The sequence below is a fragment of the Zalophus californianus genome, chromosome 9 (genome assembly GCF_009762305.2).
Source record: "Zalophus californianus isolate mZalCal1 chromosome 9, mZalCal1.pri.v2, whole genome shotgun sequence".
Taxonomy (NCBI): Eukaryota; Metazoa; Chordata; class Mammalia; order Carnivora; family Otariidae; genus Zalophus; species Zalophus californianus.
Genome location: NC_045603.1, coordinates 101,271,444 through 101,289,073, shown reverse-complemented (window position 1 = coordinate 101,289,073; position 17,630 = coordinate 101,271,444). Strand labels below are relative to the sequence as shown.

At 48.6% G+C, this 17,630-nt stretch overlaps 1 protein-coding gene across 8 annotated transcripts in view; it reads right to left on the bottom strand.

Annotated features, from left to right (window-relative positions):
• The window catches only part of CRACR2A (calcium release activated channel regulator 2A), a 125,917-nt gene that overhangs the window by 40,297 nt on the left and 67,990 nt on the right, over positions 1–17,630 (bottom strand). For all 8 annotated transcript variants that reach the window (XM_027591631.2, XM_027591632.2, XM_027591634.2 and 5 more), the window contains 2 exons: positions 4,984–5,074; positions 1,477–1,572 (listed from right to left, as the gene is read on the bottom strand). In XM_027591631.2, coding sequence (XP_027447432.2) covers positions 1,477–1,572; positions 4,984–5,074 — 187 coding nt within the window. The remainder of the gene's footprint in view (positions 1–1,476; positions 1,573–4,983; positions 5,075–17,630) is intronic.

The following is a 17,630-nucleotide window of genomic DNA, read 5'->3' as shown; positions in this document are numbered from 1 at the left end:
TGAATGCTGACAGTAAGTCTATTTACCCCCTTTTCTTCTCTCAGCTAACTAAGGCCAATTCCTCTAATCTAGAGAAACTTTGTCTGGTGGCCAGAAACCCTGGAAATTCTTAGGAAACAGCTAAAACAGGTCAAACCAAACACATACCTTGTTTCATGTCCCTAAAGCAACTAAAAAACAAAAACAAAACAAAAAAAACCCTGCATTTGTATAAGTGCAGATTTTCTTGGCTGGTGCTTCTGCTTTGCAAAGCTTCCAACCCTCTCACCAGACGAGGAATCAAACCAAGGCAAATATATCATAATAAATTGAGTTTAATGAATGTGGCCAGTAAGGGGAGGAGGAAGCTGCAAGAAGGAATTTTGTGTGATTCTCAAGAGGCTCCTGTGTAATCAGGCAAGCATGCAGTAATTAAACCGAGTGGCAATCATTCATTTCAGGGATACGTCTAATTGGTAAGAACTTAATGCCGAACGGTGACAAGGAGAAAGAGCAGGAGAAGCTCAGGCTGTGGCCAGGGCAGGGGAAGGCAGCTGAAGTTGAAATGATCTTGCTTGAAGAAGGAAGAAATCCAAATCCACGGGTCGGGCAGCAGCTGGAGTGGGACAGTCTCTAGCTTTCAGCATGGGGCAGCTTCAAGCATATTCTAATGTGTTGCTAAAAATAGCCCTCTTTATTCCCACTGAAGCAATGTGTCTGGGTCTGTGCAGGGCTGGATTCCTTCCAGCGCCAGACAAAACAAAATGGGGGAGGCCAAGTCGCACCCTGGCCTCTCTCTCCGATGAGCCCTCACTTTGGAGAGGAGGCTGCGACCGTGAAGTTTGCCCAGGTAATCGGTCTTCCTGGGGTCATCAGCCAGCCCTACACAGTGCACCACCCAGACTGCCTCTTGGGGCTCAGGTGCATGGCAGGCACATCTGGTACCTGCCTCCCTCCTGGGGGGTGATGGGAACAACCACCAAAGAAAGGCTGATGGACCTTTTCTGGGCACACAGGAAGATAAGGGATGGACAAATCAATCTTTAAAGAGCCTCTTCCTACTGGAGGTATCCGTGGCCGTCGTGGCAGGAAGACATCACTGTCTGCAGCCTCCCCCAAAGCATCAGTGACTATGTCCCCTGTATCTCAGCACCCCCCTCTTTTCTGACACAGGATGCAGGAAACGAATGGACGTGTTGGCATTCTGGTGGCTCCTGGGCATAATTAGAGGATGATGTCTTCAGATGCCTCGAGGGAGAACTCTTGACAACTTGCCCAAATGTAACACCTGGCACTGGAGAGGTGAAGGCTTTATCCTGGCGTCACCTGTGATTTCAAATGCTATCTTTTGCACAGCTCAATGGTTCTTCTGGGATTAAAAACAGACAAACAAACAAACAAACCCAAGTCCTCCAGTGAAGAGCGGGGAAAGTGGGCGAGAGCCAGCAGAGGATGGAGGGAGGAGCCAGGGGCTTGGAGGCCACGACAAAGGCATACCCGCTTCTGCTTCTGGATGAGCTGCTCCAGCTCCTGGTTCTTCGACAACAGTTTCTGCTCCAGCTCCTGGCTGTGGGTCTGAAACCTCTCCGTGTCCTGCCAGGCAGGAAAGAAGGGGACGTGAGGCCCAAGTGCCCCTGGGATGCAGATTTTTTCCCCCCACCTCGTATCTGCTCAACAGCAGGGCCCAGCCATCCTTTTGGACCTCGACGCCCTTCCTACAACATTCCAGGGCTGCGGTGCCCTGCCTGCCCAGCGGTGAGGCCCAGCAAGATGGAGAGATGGAAAGTGCTCCGCAAGGCGTGACACCAGCTCCCACCAAGTGTGACCACCACAAATGACAGTGCGCCGCCCCCCTCCCCCCTGAAGGAGGCAGCCTCAGTTAGTGCTGCAGTCCTGAACATGGAGAACAGAACAGGGGCCTTAGTTTGAATCCCGGGCCCCCATCTCCCCACCTGTAAATGCGGGGTGAGGTGGAATATCCTTCTAACATGGATATTCTGTTCCACGTTGGGTACTAGCATTCGATCCCTTAACACAGGGCATCGCTTCTTCCCCTTGAGGGTCTATGTCCTCGCCGTTTCCCACCGTGATTGAGGTGTCCCAACCTCGCTCTTTGTGAAGTCTCTGGCCCTATGCTTGACAGCCCCTCCCCTCCTGCCCTACAACTGAGCTTCCCTGCTCCGGAAGCTGACGACAGTGTGAAGGGGTTTGGGGTGGGGTAAAGAGAGAACTGTGTGGGTTGTCGGGACAGCTGACCCTCTCTCGGAGCCTGGTCTGGTGTAAAGGCCCTCAGCTGGGCGTCAGGAGACTGGGTTCCAGCCTTGGCTTACTTTATTCGCCTATCATTATTTCTTTGTTCACACAATAGAAATAAAAATATGCAGGCCACCTGCAGCTCTCCACTCTGCTGAAGGCAGAAAGGAGGTGCAAAATGTGCAGGAAGAGAAGAAACCATTATAACGTCCATATGCCTCATTACCGGAGCCCCTGGGGGGTGGGGGACAGCTGTGGGATGCTGCACGCTCCGGGAACCACGAGGTTGGGCACGACGGTGCCCCCAGGGGAGCGGGGGGCACAAAACCACTCTCAGGTACAGGCCTTTGGACACCTCCGTTCAAAGGCTCAGGATTAGCCTGGGCTCATCATCATCAGCCGCTACCCGGCTCCTCAGGCAGGGAAAGGGAGCTCGGGGAGAGTCTGCGATGGTCCTCCTGTCAACCACATGCAACGGCAGAGGCAGGGCTGGACCAGGCAGCGCCTGTTCGCAACTCTTTTACCAGGGACCCCACTTCACTCAGAGCGGGTGCCCTGCGAACAGTGCCAGGGCAAGGGGGGAGGGGGCGGCTCCAGAATTCTATTGCGGATGCTGCCATCCCCACAGTGGGCTTGCGGAGGGTCTCACAGCCCCCCCCCCACCCCCCCGGCACAGAGCCTTGAGGGCATCTCTTATCCGGGAGCTGGAGCCGGAGCGTGCAAGCAATTGAGCATTTCCCTCACCGTCAAACAAACTGCTCCGTGTAGCACCAGGAGCCAAGCCCCGGCCAGAAGGGCCAGCCCTTCCCATGCTGTCCCAAACCGTAACGCCACTGTCCTCACGCTGGGACCATGCAAAGGCCTGTGTCAGCAAAGCCCAGCGCATCTCAACAGTTTCCACGTTTCCACAAAAAGCGTACATCTACACACGGGGCCTGAAAGGCCCGGGGTACTAAGCAGGGGAAGGGGGAGCAGAGGGTGGGTGAAGGGGTATAGCAGCGTCATCACATCACCTTAACATAATATGAATGTGTCCTTGAAGTTTTTCCTCTGACCTCCTCCCATTCCCAGTTCCCATGCCTTGGCCCACATTTTGCTTCTGGAAGCATGCTTCCTTCTTCAGCTAGGACCTTTGACCTGTAGTCACGGCCTAGAAGCAGAACATCTGGGGTCAAGGGAATGGCTTTCCCACTGCAGAGAGGAAAGTGGCCGCTGTTCTCAGAAAACTATTTTAGGGTCCCCTGGGTGACAAGTGTTTGAGTTCTGTCGGCCTTATACTCACCCAACTATGCTGAAGGTCAAGGGACAGGCTGAATGTTTTAAAGCTCCAAAAAAGAAAGAGTGGGGGAGAGACTGGAAATACTGACAAGCCTTCAGAGGGATCTAGCTGGAGAACATGACCAGCTTTTTGAAAGCATTCCAACTCCACCTCAATCTGAACGGCATCTATGATAATAAATAGAGCCTTGGTGTGGATAATGCAACAAGCATAAAATTAAAAATTGGTTCAAACCAACCTGCATTTAGGAGGAGTGTTGGGGTTGTGACAATAGCCAGGTTCAGTTCTGAGAGGCAGGGGATGACGTGGTCTCTGTGTTGTATCCCCAGAAGTCACATGTTGAAAGTTAACCCCCAAGGTGATGGCCCCGAGGAGGTGAGGCCTTTGGGAGGTGAGCGGGTCATGAGGGCAGAGCCCACAGGAGTGGGATTAGAGCACTTATTAAAGGGCACTTGCCTGCCCCCTCGGCCATGTGAAGACACAGAGGAAGTGAGCTCTCACCAGAACCTGACCACCCCCCTGGCCCCCTGAGTTTGGACTTCCCGGCCCCCAGAACTGTGAGAAATAAATGTGTGTTGTTTATAAGCCACCCGTTTATGGCATCATTGTAATAGGAGCCTGAACGAAGGAAGGAGGCTACTATTCAAGATAAAAGACTTTTCTGCTGAGAACCCACCAAGTTGGATAATCCAAAAATAGATAAGAGAGAGTTTTCTATAGCTTTGTTTTATAAATATGTTCCCCAAAGGCCCCTGCTTAGCTTGGAAAAGGGGAGGATTTCACCAATTCTGACCTCCCAAGACAAATAGCAGGACTTGGTAGGAAGCTAAGTGCCAGACTAGGAACAGGGGATGCATGTTTTAAATGTTCCCCCCAGTGTCCGAGAAGGGTGGGATTTGACTTGTCTTGGGTATTAAATCTTCTAGGTGTCTAAGGGAAAGGACAGGAAGCATAGACTCTAATGATGGCCCCTGAGAGGAGTTGCTGGCGCGGAGTGAAATGGACTGCATCTGGGTGGGCCTGCCACATAGCTCTGGGGACCAGCCAGTGTCAGACCCCGTCTTCAAGCTGCTGTGATGGGCAATGCATGTACCTTCATCCTTTCACTCATTTATTCATTCATTCCTTTGTCCCTTGTTCATTCATTCAGTGATTCAACACATGTTTGTTGAGGACCTACTACGCTCCAAGCTTGGCTGAGGTGCTGAGGACGCATTAGCAAGTGAAAGAAAGATTCCTGCTCTTGTGGAGCTTTCAAGTTAGTAGGAGACAGACCCCAATCAACAAAAATAAAGAAGGAAATTAAATGCCGCATGTGAGGGTGACAGATGCCTTGAAAAATCTAAAGCAGAGAAACAGGGAACCCACGGTGCCACGGGTGGGGGTGCTGTAATCTTCAACTGGGGGTGGGGGTCAGAGCAGGTGATCTTTCCACCGGGCCCTCAGAGCTGAGCCCCGGTGTGGACTCTTACTTTTAGGAGAAACTGCTCCTTCTCATGCTTGATTTGCTGTTCCATCTCCTCGTAGAGATGCTGGATTTCTTCATCATAAGCAGCAATTTTCCTGCAGAGGTGGCAGAAGGAGAGTCTCATGAGGTCTACACCCAAGTTCCTTTGTCCTACAGCACAAGTCCTGGGGCCCGGGCACCAGGACCCCGTCCGGAGCTTGGGTTGGTGAGGGTGACTGCATAGGTCCCATCCTCTGAAGCTGCGGGATCAGTCCCTCAGGATTAGCAGACCACGCAGGTCTAGCAGGACCTTCTCTTCCTCCTGGTTGAGGAAGCCGTCATTTCTAGATGATCCCTACTACACTCCTCAGTGAGGCTTCCCTGGCTCCATCTTCCTTAACCTCGCTTTATTTCAACAACGAGCCCCCGGCCTCTGCTGGACGGACCTCTCTATTGTCTGCTGGTCCCTACACCTGTAGTCAGCATAAAGTTGTGTTGTGTGGGCTTCTTTCCTATTTGGGTTCTTGGTTGCTCTCCTTCCCACTTTGGATGCTTTCTTTCTACTTGGCTACATCAGCACAGTCGGAGGGCTCTCCCGAAACTCTGTGCTTGTGTGATGCACATTGCTCAGGAAATGTCAAAAGATTCCATAATAAGGACAAGCACTGACACCACGCCCCCCGCAAAGGAAGGGGGGGCCACACCTGTCCAGTGCTCATGCCATCTCAGGTCCAGGGCCCCAGGCAGACAGCATGAGAAGGGGCAGGCCGGTTCAAGGCAGGTGGTGAGGATGAGATGTTCCCATTCCCTGCCAGCATCTTCTTCCTACGCTGAGGACCCCCACAGGACGGGAAGGAAATTCCTGGGTACCCTGCTCCTATATAGAGACCAAGACAAGTACGGCTTTGGGAACAAGATGTATAGGTCATCTCTGGTGTTGTCCAGATACGTCCTCCTTTGAATGCCGCCCCCCCAGCCACGTGCAAATTCAAACAAGAAGGCTGAAAATTTGAACAGAGATGGAAGTTATCCGGCCAAAGCATCCCAGGGGACTGCACCGTGATGCCTCTTCTCTGACCTGCACTGAAAGTTTCTCTCTGGCTCAGTGCCCCCTGGTCCTCTTTCTCACCTGTTAAGGGGAAGAATCCAGGCTCAGGAGCAGGCTGATGTCTTGGTTCTCAAGGTCTGTTTTGAACCTACTCATACTATAAAATTTGGCACTTGCCATTCTAAACTCAAATGGTGGCAAGCCCCCTCTGCCCTTTATCCAAGGAATGAGACTTTAATAATGAAGGAAAGGGCTCTGGTTTTCAGTTCTAAGAAGTACTGGGAAAATTTCTGAACAAAACATCAAGAATGGCAACGTGTTTATTCCTCTGAGTCCTTCATCGTTTTAACCTCCACCTCCCTAATGTCCACTCAGGACTCCAGTCTAGTGCCAGGCCTTCCCTGCTGCCCAAGGATGTCCCTTCCTCACTTGCTACCTGTACCACACACACAGATGGAGCATGACTAAGGAGCCATTCTACCTGGCATCCTTCCAGTTCTATAGGAACCACAAAAGTGACCCAGACAAGGAACTGGTGTGAGTCTTCATGGCCAAGGTCACTCAAATAGAAGCAGAAGCCTCTAAGTTCCCTCTCTTGGCTGTACCCCCAAAGCCAGAAACCCTTTGAGTGAGTATGGCAATGGCCACAGGATGCGCTCAGCAAAAGGTGACTTCCATGAGCTGGAGCCCTGTGTTTACCACCATCCTGGGCATAGGAAATTTCTGGTTGGCTAAGAGTAAGAAATCTCTTCTTGCTAAATGACAACTGTTTTGGATTGTTACTTTTGTTATTAGCCAGCCCATAATAAGTACAAGAAAATCTTGGCAAGAAATAAGGAGCAAAGGTACCTGCTCTTGAATAGGGACACCTCAAGGGCAGAAATGAACACCGTCTGAAGGGACTTGCAGAAAGAAAGTTTTTCTGGGTCCCTGGAATTATCTTCCTATGTTCAAAGAAATTCAGGTCCTCGATGGCAAATGGTATCAAGGACAACTTTAGACAGTGATTCCAACTATACAAATACTGAAGAACTAATAAAGTGAGATGATAGAAACTTAAAAATTGATTTGCTCTGATAAAGCAATACTAATTACAGTCATCCATATAAGCTGTTTACCATTTATGCTTAATAACCACACAGGGCATCAATTTTATACCATCATTAAATGTGTTATATTAACTTTGCTCTATGTTTCATTTGATTAAATTAACAAACTGTTTTTCATGCTCGCATGTCAGTTTGCTTGTCATAAAGTAATTTTGCAGATTGCTAAAAAAACAAATAGGGGGAAGGCAGACAGCCTCTGAATGGTGCCTCCTTCTAGCCCTCATTAACAAAGGCTGGGCCCATTGCAAAGAAGCCCTGGGGTTCCAGGTGGGCTTCAGTGAGCCCGGGTCCAGGCTAACCAGACTTATTCATGGAACCAAACCTCTGGAGATGCTTTGGAATAAAGCCGGCATCCTAGGGGACTGGGCCAGGCCTGAAGGTCTTCAGAGGATGAGTCCCATGGACTGACCGACTGACTCATGACCAGCCCGAGTCAGACACATGAGCCCCAGGAATGGGGGGCATCACAGTGCTGTTCATACCATTCACACCACTAAACCAGCTCAGGGCTTCAAAAGCCCTGGGTTCTGAACCTGGAATCAGCTCATATCCTCAGTGTGACCTTGAGCACTCTGACCTCCTTACATCCCAGAGTACCACCTGCCCCGAGTCCCCACTCCTCCCCACCCTGCCCCGGCACCAGCATGACGGACAAACAAGAGAGCCAAGAGTCAGTGTGAAAGGCATTTGGAACTGCAAAGCCCTAAGTAAATGTAAGGGATTATTTATTATTGTAATTATTGTCATGGGCTGTGGAGGGCAAGAGCCATTGTTCCCCAAGGGGAGGAAGGTCTTAGTTTCAAGGATAAAAGTGCTGCTGGGTTTGGAAAAGGTGAGAGGCAATCAGGAAGATGAAGAACGGAAAGCTTTGTCAATAAAGGCTCCTGACAGATCCATCTGTTAGAGACACAGGCTGTGTGTGAGTGGGAGCTGCAGGGCCGGAAGCCTGTGTCTGCGGGGAGCTCTGCAGTGGCCATGAGAAGGGTAATCGTGAGAGACACTCTAAAGAGGTCTGCCCATGTGGCATGTGGCGTGCCAGCCCGCACACCATATTCCCCCACCAAAGGAGAGAGGCAACCAATTATGCTTGCTTAATACGTACATCTCTGTTAGCACAATTTCGAAAACCGCTCACATTGCCCGATGCACACATATACTTTTTCATCCTCCCTGTGAGAATTCCCCCACCTATTCGAACCTTCGCTCACCCCTTCTCTGAACTCTTAGAACATCAGATGTCTTTAATTGAATGTTTCCGTTTAAAATCCTGAAAAACTGTCTCATCTGGGCTGATGCTGTCTCATCGAGGTTAGGACACTCAGTCATTTTTTGTCATCCGCAGGGTCTATGCTCAAAATGTGAATGCTGAAAATCTGTACAAAATCAATTTAAGACTTTGGATACCTAAATAGGTAGCCCACGGAAAGACCATACTCGGGGAACACCGGATTCCAGAGGAATTGAAGAATTTCAGGGTTGGAAGGTCTGCCTGATCCAACCACCTATTTTCCCAGGGCTAAAACCCTTGCCACAATGTCCCTGCCATGTATTTACCCAAACTAGGTTAGAACACCTCTAGCGATAGGAAACCTAACTGGATCTCTAAACAGCTCTTTCATCTTTGGAATATTCTGGCTCACAGAATTATATCTTTCTATGACCTTATTCCTCCTCTGCATAAAAACCTTTTATATATTTGAAAACAGCATTAAGACTTCAAGGAGTTGCCTTGGGTTTATGCCATGCCTCTTTACTTCCTCCAACCATGGCTCATGGGGATTTTTTTTTTTTTTTTTTGTACGTCCCTTCACCTTTCTCTTTACTTTTCTCTGAATGTGCCCTGATTTAGCTTCCTCGAGTCATAGAACCCCCGACTGAATGCCCAGTGTGTAAAGTCTGATTAGCACAGCTTACAGCGGGACTATGCCTCTCTTGTTCCAGACACTGCATATCTATTCACGCAGCCTAAAATCACATTAATTTTTCTTGGCAGCCACATCATAGTTGATGAATGCCGAGCCCATTCGTCAAATAAAACCTCTAAATCTTTTGTCTGTGTGATTGTTTTTCTTTTAAAGATGGTGCTACTGAATCATATCTCTTCCACCTTGTGCTTCTGTCATTGGCTTTTTGGACACCAGAGCAAGATCTCAGATGTAATTCTATTAGAATCCATCCATCTTTCCAGCCTGACATTATCTTAATGGATCCCAACTGGTCATCCAGTGTACTCAATGACCTCCCAAGCTTTGTTGGTATTTTAAATTTTTAATCATAATGTAAGGTAAATAATATATTGTCTTAGTTTGTTGGTTTTGATTATTTAATTCATCTGAGAGTTGTTTAGAAGTGTTTTTATTTTTAATTTTTTAAGATTTTCTTTATTTATTTGAGAGAGAGAGAAAGAGAGCATGAGCAGAAGGAGGGGTAGAGGGAGAGAGAGAGAGAAGCAGACACCTCACTGAGCACGGAGCCTGATGCAAGCTCAGTCCCAGGACCTGAGCCTGAGCCAAAGTCGGACACTTAACTGACTGAGCCACACAGGCACCCCTAAAAGAGTGTTTTTAATCTAAAAACTACTGGTTTCTAGTTTATTGTAAAAGAAATAGTTTATTAGTAAAAAAATATATACTGGTAAGGTATCTACTTCTTAGAATCTATGAACCTTTCCTGTGTAATCAAAAACATTATCACTTCTTGCATAACTTCAGGAGAAGAATGTGTATTCTACTGCAGGGTACACAACTCTATATTTATCTCTTAAATTAAGCTTGCTGCTTGATAGTTTTAAATATTTTACATACTTATAGTACTTTTTGCCTGACTAATATATCAAATCCTAGATAAGTTTGTTAAAATCTTCTAAAGTCTTGTTTTTATCAAATTTTCTTTTTTTTCTAAAAGTTTTTGCCTTATCTATTTTGCTGCTATGTTATCTGATACCTAAACATTTATTTCTGTTGTAGCTTCTTTATGGATGGAACTTTTTAAATTACTACAAAATATTCTTCCTTATCTTCCTTTGTTCATGCCATTGGTAAAAATATTGAAAAAGACAAAGACAGCAATCTATAATAGAGCTCTCTGAGCTTTTAATACCATGTGGGCATAAATATTCAACCTATCTTCTATTAGCCATTCTTAAAACACCCCCCCAACACACAACCCCGGGCAGTGTTTATTTAATTATTCCCTTGTCTGCTCTCTGTGCCTGGTCATTTTGAGGTACACGGGGAGGAGGGGCTGAGGATAGGGAGATAAAGAGACACGAGCTCTCAGTGAGAAAGAGAAACAAATGTAAGGAGGCAGTGGAGTAGTTATGAGCACCAACATTTAACCTCACTTTCTTGCTTTTTCAGTATAATGGCTGGATAGTGCCTCTAGCATATTTCAGCGTAGTCTAACTGACAGCTATCGTTGGCTCAGAATTCCTTAGACCCAGAGTAAAAAGGCCTTGGTTCAAATGCTGATCCTGACATTTACAAGCTCTGTGGCCTTGGACAAGTCCCATGTCCTCAGTGAGCCTGAGGCTTTCTGCATCTGGAAAATCAGATAGCAGTACCTACTTTAGAGTGAAGTTGTGAGGTTTAAATAAGATAATGCATGTGGAGTTATTTAGCACAATAGGTAGCCGATAGAATGCATTTAATAAATTCTAAGTAAGTGAGTTCTCTGATTCTCCACGGGCTTGTGGACCCCCTTTTAAGAGTTGCTGCTTTATAATTCCTTCAGATTTCAGCCAAGGGGCAAGTAGAAACTGAAGGGGAATGATGCAGCAGCAGATGTGTGTGAGAATGGGAAAACACAGGGAACAGAAGACTTGGGGAAGGACAAAACCTGAGGTGGCTCAGGAAGAAGACTAAGTGTGGAATAAACCCTTTGTAAAGGAACACGCTGGGTAAAATGATTTAGACCAATGGGATGGGCTCTGTACACCAGGATTTTAGCAGCTAAGAACACCAAGTCCAATGCTAGTGTGGCATGGAGGAAAGGAACAGATGAAAGAAGCCACACACCGTGCAGTAGACCCCACCCCACTGTGCCTCCCTAGCTCTGGCTGATAGCAACTCTGTGACCACAGAGCCCTACCTGGAGGGAAGTGGACAGAGCCCCCTACAGTAGTGGCAAGATGGTAGAGTTCTCAGGGGAAAGTTAAGAGAGGCTGAGTCCAGAAAAAGGAGATTTTCTTTTCTTTCTTTTTTTTTTTAAGATTTTATTTATTTGACAGAGAGAGACAAAGTGAGAGAGGGAACACAAGCAGGGGGGGAGTGGGAGAAGGAGAAGCAGGTTTCCCGCCAAGCAGGGAGCCCGATGCGGGACTCGATCCCAGGACCCTGGGATCATGACCCGAGCCGAAGGCAGACGCTTAACGACTGAGCCACCCAGGTGCTCCAGAAAAGGGAGATGTTCAAGAGTGAAGGGGAGGAAACAACAATTGTATACTGAGGATGCCATAGGGCAGTGATGGATCTGAAAGAATGAGTCCTATTGAAAGCCAGGAGGAAAGGCCCAGGTCCAGGTTAGAGGACAGAATGGCACTTAGGGTGTCTGACTGTGGCAGACACCTGTTCTCTAAAAGGGAACCATAAGCATGTGCGGGGTATTGGAGATTTAGGATGGGATGTGCCGGAAAGGACTAGGGGTAGAGATACAGTTCTGAGAGGCCTTTACAGATTATTTGCAGGGAACTGAAAGGTGAGATGTAGTTAGCAGTAACTTACCCTGCCAGGTTCCCACAGGGACTGTGAAAATTAATTAACCTTCACAAAGTGATTTGCACACAGAAAGTTAAGGTACCACACTGGAGTAAAGCATTAATGCTCAGTACCCCTGGGGTTCCAGCTAATGACACACGGACCAAGGCCTTCCTGCTATAGAGTACTGCTTGGTCAAAATATCCTTCTTCTGCTTCCTGTTTCCTTTTTGTCTTCACTTAGGAACAGAATCTGTTCAAATTTCAGCAGTTCTCAGAAAGTCATCTGGTCAACCTTCTAGGTTGTGGGGAAATCATTTCAGGAAAAAAAGTAGTTCCTTCCTTCCCTAAATGAAGGTGTAGTCTTGACCTTGGGCAAATGGCATTTTTCTACCTTTTAGATGAATTACAGAAGCTTGAACTCAAGGCAGAGCTTAGAAATGCCTCTGGCCTTAGAGAGTAATCATCCTGATTTCATGTGTTTCCATGTGGGCGGGCTGTGGTCTGATCACATCTCTCAGTTTGCACAATCTGGTGAAAGGCAGACGTGAAGAGGAAGAATCTCTCCCCCCATCAGAGCCTGGGCTTAAAAAGCTCATGTATTCCCAATCTCCTTGTTTTCCGTGTGAAGAAAATGAGGGTCAGAGCAAGGAAGTGACCAGTCTGTGGGCACCAAGATACCCAGGGTCTGAGTACAAGGAAGAACCCAGGCCTTGACTCTTTGTCTCATGTTCCATCCACGACACCATTGTGTCTTTCCAAGCATCCTAAGTGCTTACACTGGAAACTCCATACATTTGTGTTCAGGATTGCCAGCTGTCCAGATTCCACCTGGAGTCGGTCAATTGTGGAGCTGAGCGGGAACTGGAGCAAGGAATGGGGCCCACCAGGGCTAGAGAAGGCCGAGATCGCCAGAAGGGCCCGATCCCTTTTCCCATGTCTTCCCCACCCTCACCCCATGTGCACTGAGCACAGAGTGAAGACCCTGGGCCTGAGAAGTCTCCAGGAGTTTGCTATTTGCCAGAGAAGAAAATGGAGGCACGTTCAGGCTCAGCCTGCATGGTGGTTGGGATGAGAATGGTATAAGCAAAGATTCAGACTCGCTGCTGCCCCCTGCCACCTTCTTCAGGCAGCTGCAGGCTCTGGACAGCAAAGAGGTTCCTCCTAGAAAAATCCTGTTCGGGGTTTTCTTGTTCTCCTGAAGTCAGTCTCTCTAATTGCCTCCCTATCTCCGTCTCTGTCTCTGCCTGTCTCTGTCTCACACCCACGCACATGCATGCACACTACCCACCCCCGCCCTATGGCTGGAGTAGAGCTGAATGAAAGGAAAACAAAAGAGTTTGTATAAAATTCTGCAAAGACAGTATAATCGCCAATTGGATTTTCAAGATGGATGGTTTCTCCCTAATTAAATTCTGCTGCTTTGTATAAACCAACTTTGCAGCTTTATCCCATCCTATAAAGCAGCCCATTTTTCATTAATCAGGTTTACAAATCATGCCCATGGCGTACACAGAGCACAGATAATCCCCACCTTTCAGTTTGCTTCAGATAACACTGTGTTTCTGCCTCAGATGATAATATACCAACAAAAAAACATGTGCCTTATTGAGCCATAACATCATTACTTAAGATCCTCACCAAAAACTTCTTATCTTCACCCTAAGAGCAAGACTAAAATTCCAGACTGGAAGGGCACCCTGGAATGTACCTTTTGTAGATGGATATATTCTGGGAAAACAGGCTCGAGCAGCATTTCTCAAAGTGGGGTGTGTGGCCTGCCTGTGTCAGACCCCCTGGGGATGTGCGCTAAGATGCACATTCTTGGGTTCCCTCCCCAAGACATACCGATTTAAACTCTCTGGGGAAGAGACCTGGGAATCTACCTCTTAACCAAGATCCTCTGGTAATGCTGAAGCAAGCAAATGTTCGAGAACAACACAGCTAAGGTCCTGCGCAGGTGGAACGCAAGGGCTGCCTGCCATATACACATGATGCCTTATTTGCTGCCCTATCCCTAGACAGGGCCAGGGAAACGGTGACCCTCCTCCCCCAAAGATGCTCATGTCTCAGCAGCTTCATATTACAGAATCCCGATTCCCAGGCTTGTGACTGCACAGACCATATCCCAAGTAGGCTGCATGTCAGGCTGTAAGACACGTTCCCTCCTGGTCTGGACACCGTCCCAGAGCCCAGGGAAATCACTCTAGACAGAAAGTGCTGGATAGTGGCTGGGCAGGAGCTGCAATTTAAGGGCCCCCAGGCTCCCACGAAACTGCCCGAGGCCGGACTCAGCTGGACAAGAAAGGCTGTTAGATGAGGAACTGATTCCAACAAGGCCCTGGGGAGTGTTGCTATTTGTCAAAGCTAAGTGTGGTACCCCAGTGATGTGAAGCAGGCAGCCTGGGTGGTCTTCCCAGGATACTGAGCTGCAGAGGCCTGAGCAGGCAGAGCACAGCCCATGGCCTGCCTTTGATCTAGAAAGCAGTTTTCTTCCAAGAGCTCAAAGCACTCTCCAGACACCACCTAATTCATCCTTACCCCCAGCCTCAGGGTTAGATCCTCGTAAAGAACCTAACCAGGCCCATGTATGCAGCACATGTCAACTCTGGTCAATAGTCAGAATCTCAGGGTGCCTGGGTGGCTCAGTTGGCTAAGCATCTGACTCTTGATTTTGGCTCAGGTCATGATCTCAGGGTCATGAGATTGAGCCCTGCGTCGGGCTCCACATTGGGCACAGAGCCTGCTTGAGGTTCTCTCTCTCCCTCCCCCTCTGAGTCCGCTCCCATCTATTCTCACTCACTTTCTCTCAAAAAAAAAAAAAAAAGTGAGAATCCCTCAGGATAGTTTATAAATGCAGACTTCAAGTCCTCACCCCAGATCAAATGAATCTGCCCTGCCTGGGGTGGGACTTGCATCCCCTAATGATTCTGGCAAAAAGGTCTGAATCTGTTGCTGTCTCCAGACAGTACCATTCTACATCCCCTGGAGAGCTGAAGCTTTTTTTTTTTTTTTCTTCCAGGAAAAGATAATTGGAAAGATGCTTTCCATGGCAATGGAATCTGTAACTTTTTTTAAAGATTTTATTTTATTTTTTTTTGAGAAAGAGAGTGCGAGCATGAGTGGGGGGAGGGGCAAAGGGAGAGGGAGAAGCAGACTCCCCGCTGAGCAGGGAGCCCAACTCGGGGCTCAATCCCAGGACCCCGGGATCGTGACCTGAGCCGAAATTGAGAGTTGGACGCTTAAGTGACTGAGCCACCCAGGTGCTCCAGGAATCTGTAATTCTGATGGCCCAAAGTTCTTCCTAAGCCTAAACTGTATCCATCACACTAAATGTAAAGTTCTCCGAGCTTCTGTGCGGTGAACATAAGGAGCACAGCTCCGTTACAGTCTAGCCTCCACTTCCTGGGAGAGATGTGGCGGATCCTCCAGGTTCTGAAGTTCAGCAGGAGAACTGGGCTTTAGCCCAAGGTTCCTGCATTTGACCGTGTCCCTACCGTGCCCCCGGGGCTGTGGCTACTTCCCAGTGGACGCACAACCGAGTCGAACATTATACCCAGGATTCTGACCCAACCTCCACCCCAAAGGACAAGGGGGTGGGAGACTGACCTAGTCCCAATATGCAGGTAAAAACAAAACCAAACCAAACAATCCAGGGCAGTGAGGTACGGAAGGCCCTGGAGGCTGGTCTCGGGACAGGAGCTATTAGGAGCTTTTCCAGGCACTCAAGCCCACTGCACACTCCTCCCCTACAGAACCTGGAGAGAACCTGAAGGAAGCTGAAGTGGACCTGGTTCACTCACTGCAGTAAAACTCAAACCCTGCGAGGCAGGATGCCCACCCTCAGCAGTCCCATTTTGTCTGGGCTCCACAGGAGAAAGAAACGACATGTGTGGTCTGGAAAAGGAAGAAAAAGCCTCTGCTGCCGATGACAACGTCATCTGGCGTTTCAACGGTATGAGAATTCTCTGCTCGGCTTTGTGGTGGAATTTGTATGGGTATGAGCTCGACCTTATCAGCGTGATCATAAACTCCTCAAAGATGGGGACTCTGAGTTCTATTTGCTCAACTCAGAGCAGGGCAGAGAGTAAGGGCTTGTTACGGGTGAGCCAGAGTAACAGCACACTGGGTCCCCGGGGGCCTGGCCGGGGCTGGACGCCCAGCAGCAAGGACGAGAGCCACATCTGTGACAGGCGCTCATTCTCCAGGCAGAGTGGCAATGCCAGCCCATGGAGAGCCCAGGAGATGTTCAGACAGTTCTCAGGGCCCCCCTGAACTCCAGCCTGAATCAGGCCATTCCCGAGAGCTCCCCTTCTCCTCCCTCCCCGATGCCTGGACACACACAGCCCCAAATTCCTCAACTCATCTCCTAGAAGATATCTCCAAGTCACTTAACCTCACCCTGCATTATTTGTCAAGACTCCCATTTAAATATTCTAGATGCTATCAGGGTTTCCAGTTTCTTGTTTGACTGCTGAGCTCCGAGGACCCTTATAGATCATCTGGTCCAGTCATAACCCAGAAGCAGGATGTGACCAGTCTTTTGGTTTCTTAACAGAAGACAAGAGAATAAAAGAGACTCTAGTAGAGAATGTCAGAGTATGTCTCATGTAATAAGGGTGAGCTCCATTTCAGGAAGTTTTCAGTTATGTACACATCGAAGTGTCTGGGAGTTGCAAAGCCAAATGCATTTCTTCTAATGAGTGACAATCACAAAACAGCTTGAAAAACACCGAGCCCATTTTCTCATGTTGCCAGTAAGGAAACTGATGCACAGAGAGGTAAAGCTAGTTGCCCGAGGTCACACAGCTGATCAGTGGCAGTGCCTGGGCCAGAGCTCAGGTTTCTCCTGCCTCCTATTTTAGTGCTCTGCTCACTACAGCCTACAGGTCTCTGGTTCTGCACCCAGAGAACACCCCTGGAATGGGACTGGCCAGGGAACCCAGGAATCCCCAGTCCCACCACAGCTGCCCAGCCAGGAGTGGTCCTCCATCAGCTGACCCAGCACAGGTGTCCCTGGCAGAGATATTGACAGAGGATGGGTACGGAGGGCTGGAAACTATGGCCGAGCTCATTTTGCACATGCACCTGACAGTGGCCTTGACTTTCACCTCAAGAACTTTTTAATAATCATTAAATTGGGGCAAAAGCACTAAAAGAGGCCACTTTAGGATGAATGTGAGGGCTTGCTGGCTCTGAAACCAGCCAAGAGCATGGCTCTCTCCCTGTGGAAGTGCAGGCCAGGACAAGCACCCTGCAGTGAAGATTCTAGGCCGTGAGCTGGGTCACTGCCTGCCCACTCAGGCTGTGACCACTCTCACCCTGCTTGGGTGATAGAGTACCCTCCTCTCTGCGACGGGCTACCTGAGTGTTTCTGCAGCTCCTTGGGGTGATCGACGTTGGGGTCAGAGGAAAGTGGGGGTGCAGGGAGGGTCAGAAACGAATACAGGTGAGAAAACCAAGGCTCACAGAGGCCGAGAGACTTGAGCAAGCTCACAAAGCTAGCTGGTTGGAGAGCCACACGTGACTTAAATGCAGAGCTGACTGCCAGCTCCCCATCTCTCAAATCACACACAAAGCACCTGGACATCTTGTTACAGTGCAGACTCAGTAGGGGTGGGGGCAGCCTTGAGATTCTGCATTCCTAAGAAATTTCCAGGAGATGCCAGGGCTGCTTGCTCTACACCATGTTGTCTGGAAGGATAAAGGGGTCTTTGAAGTTCACCACTGCTTGTATCAAGCCTCAAGCTCTCCACTTCCGCCAGCGAATCCTCTAAGACTGACAAACAGACTTATTTAAAATAATAAGGATTATTATTTTA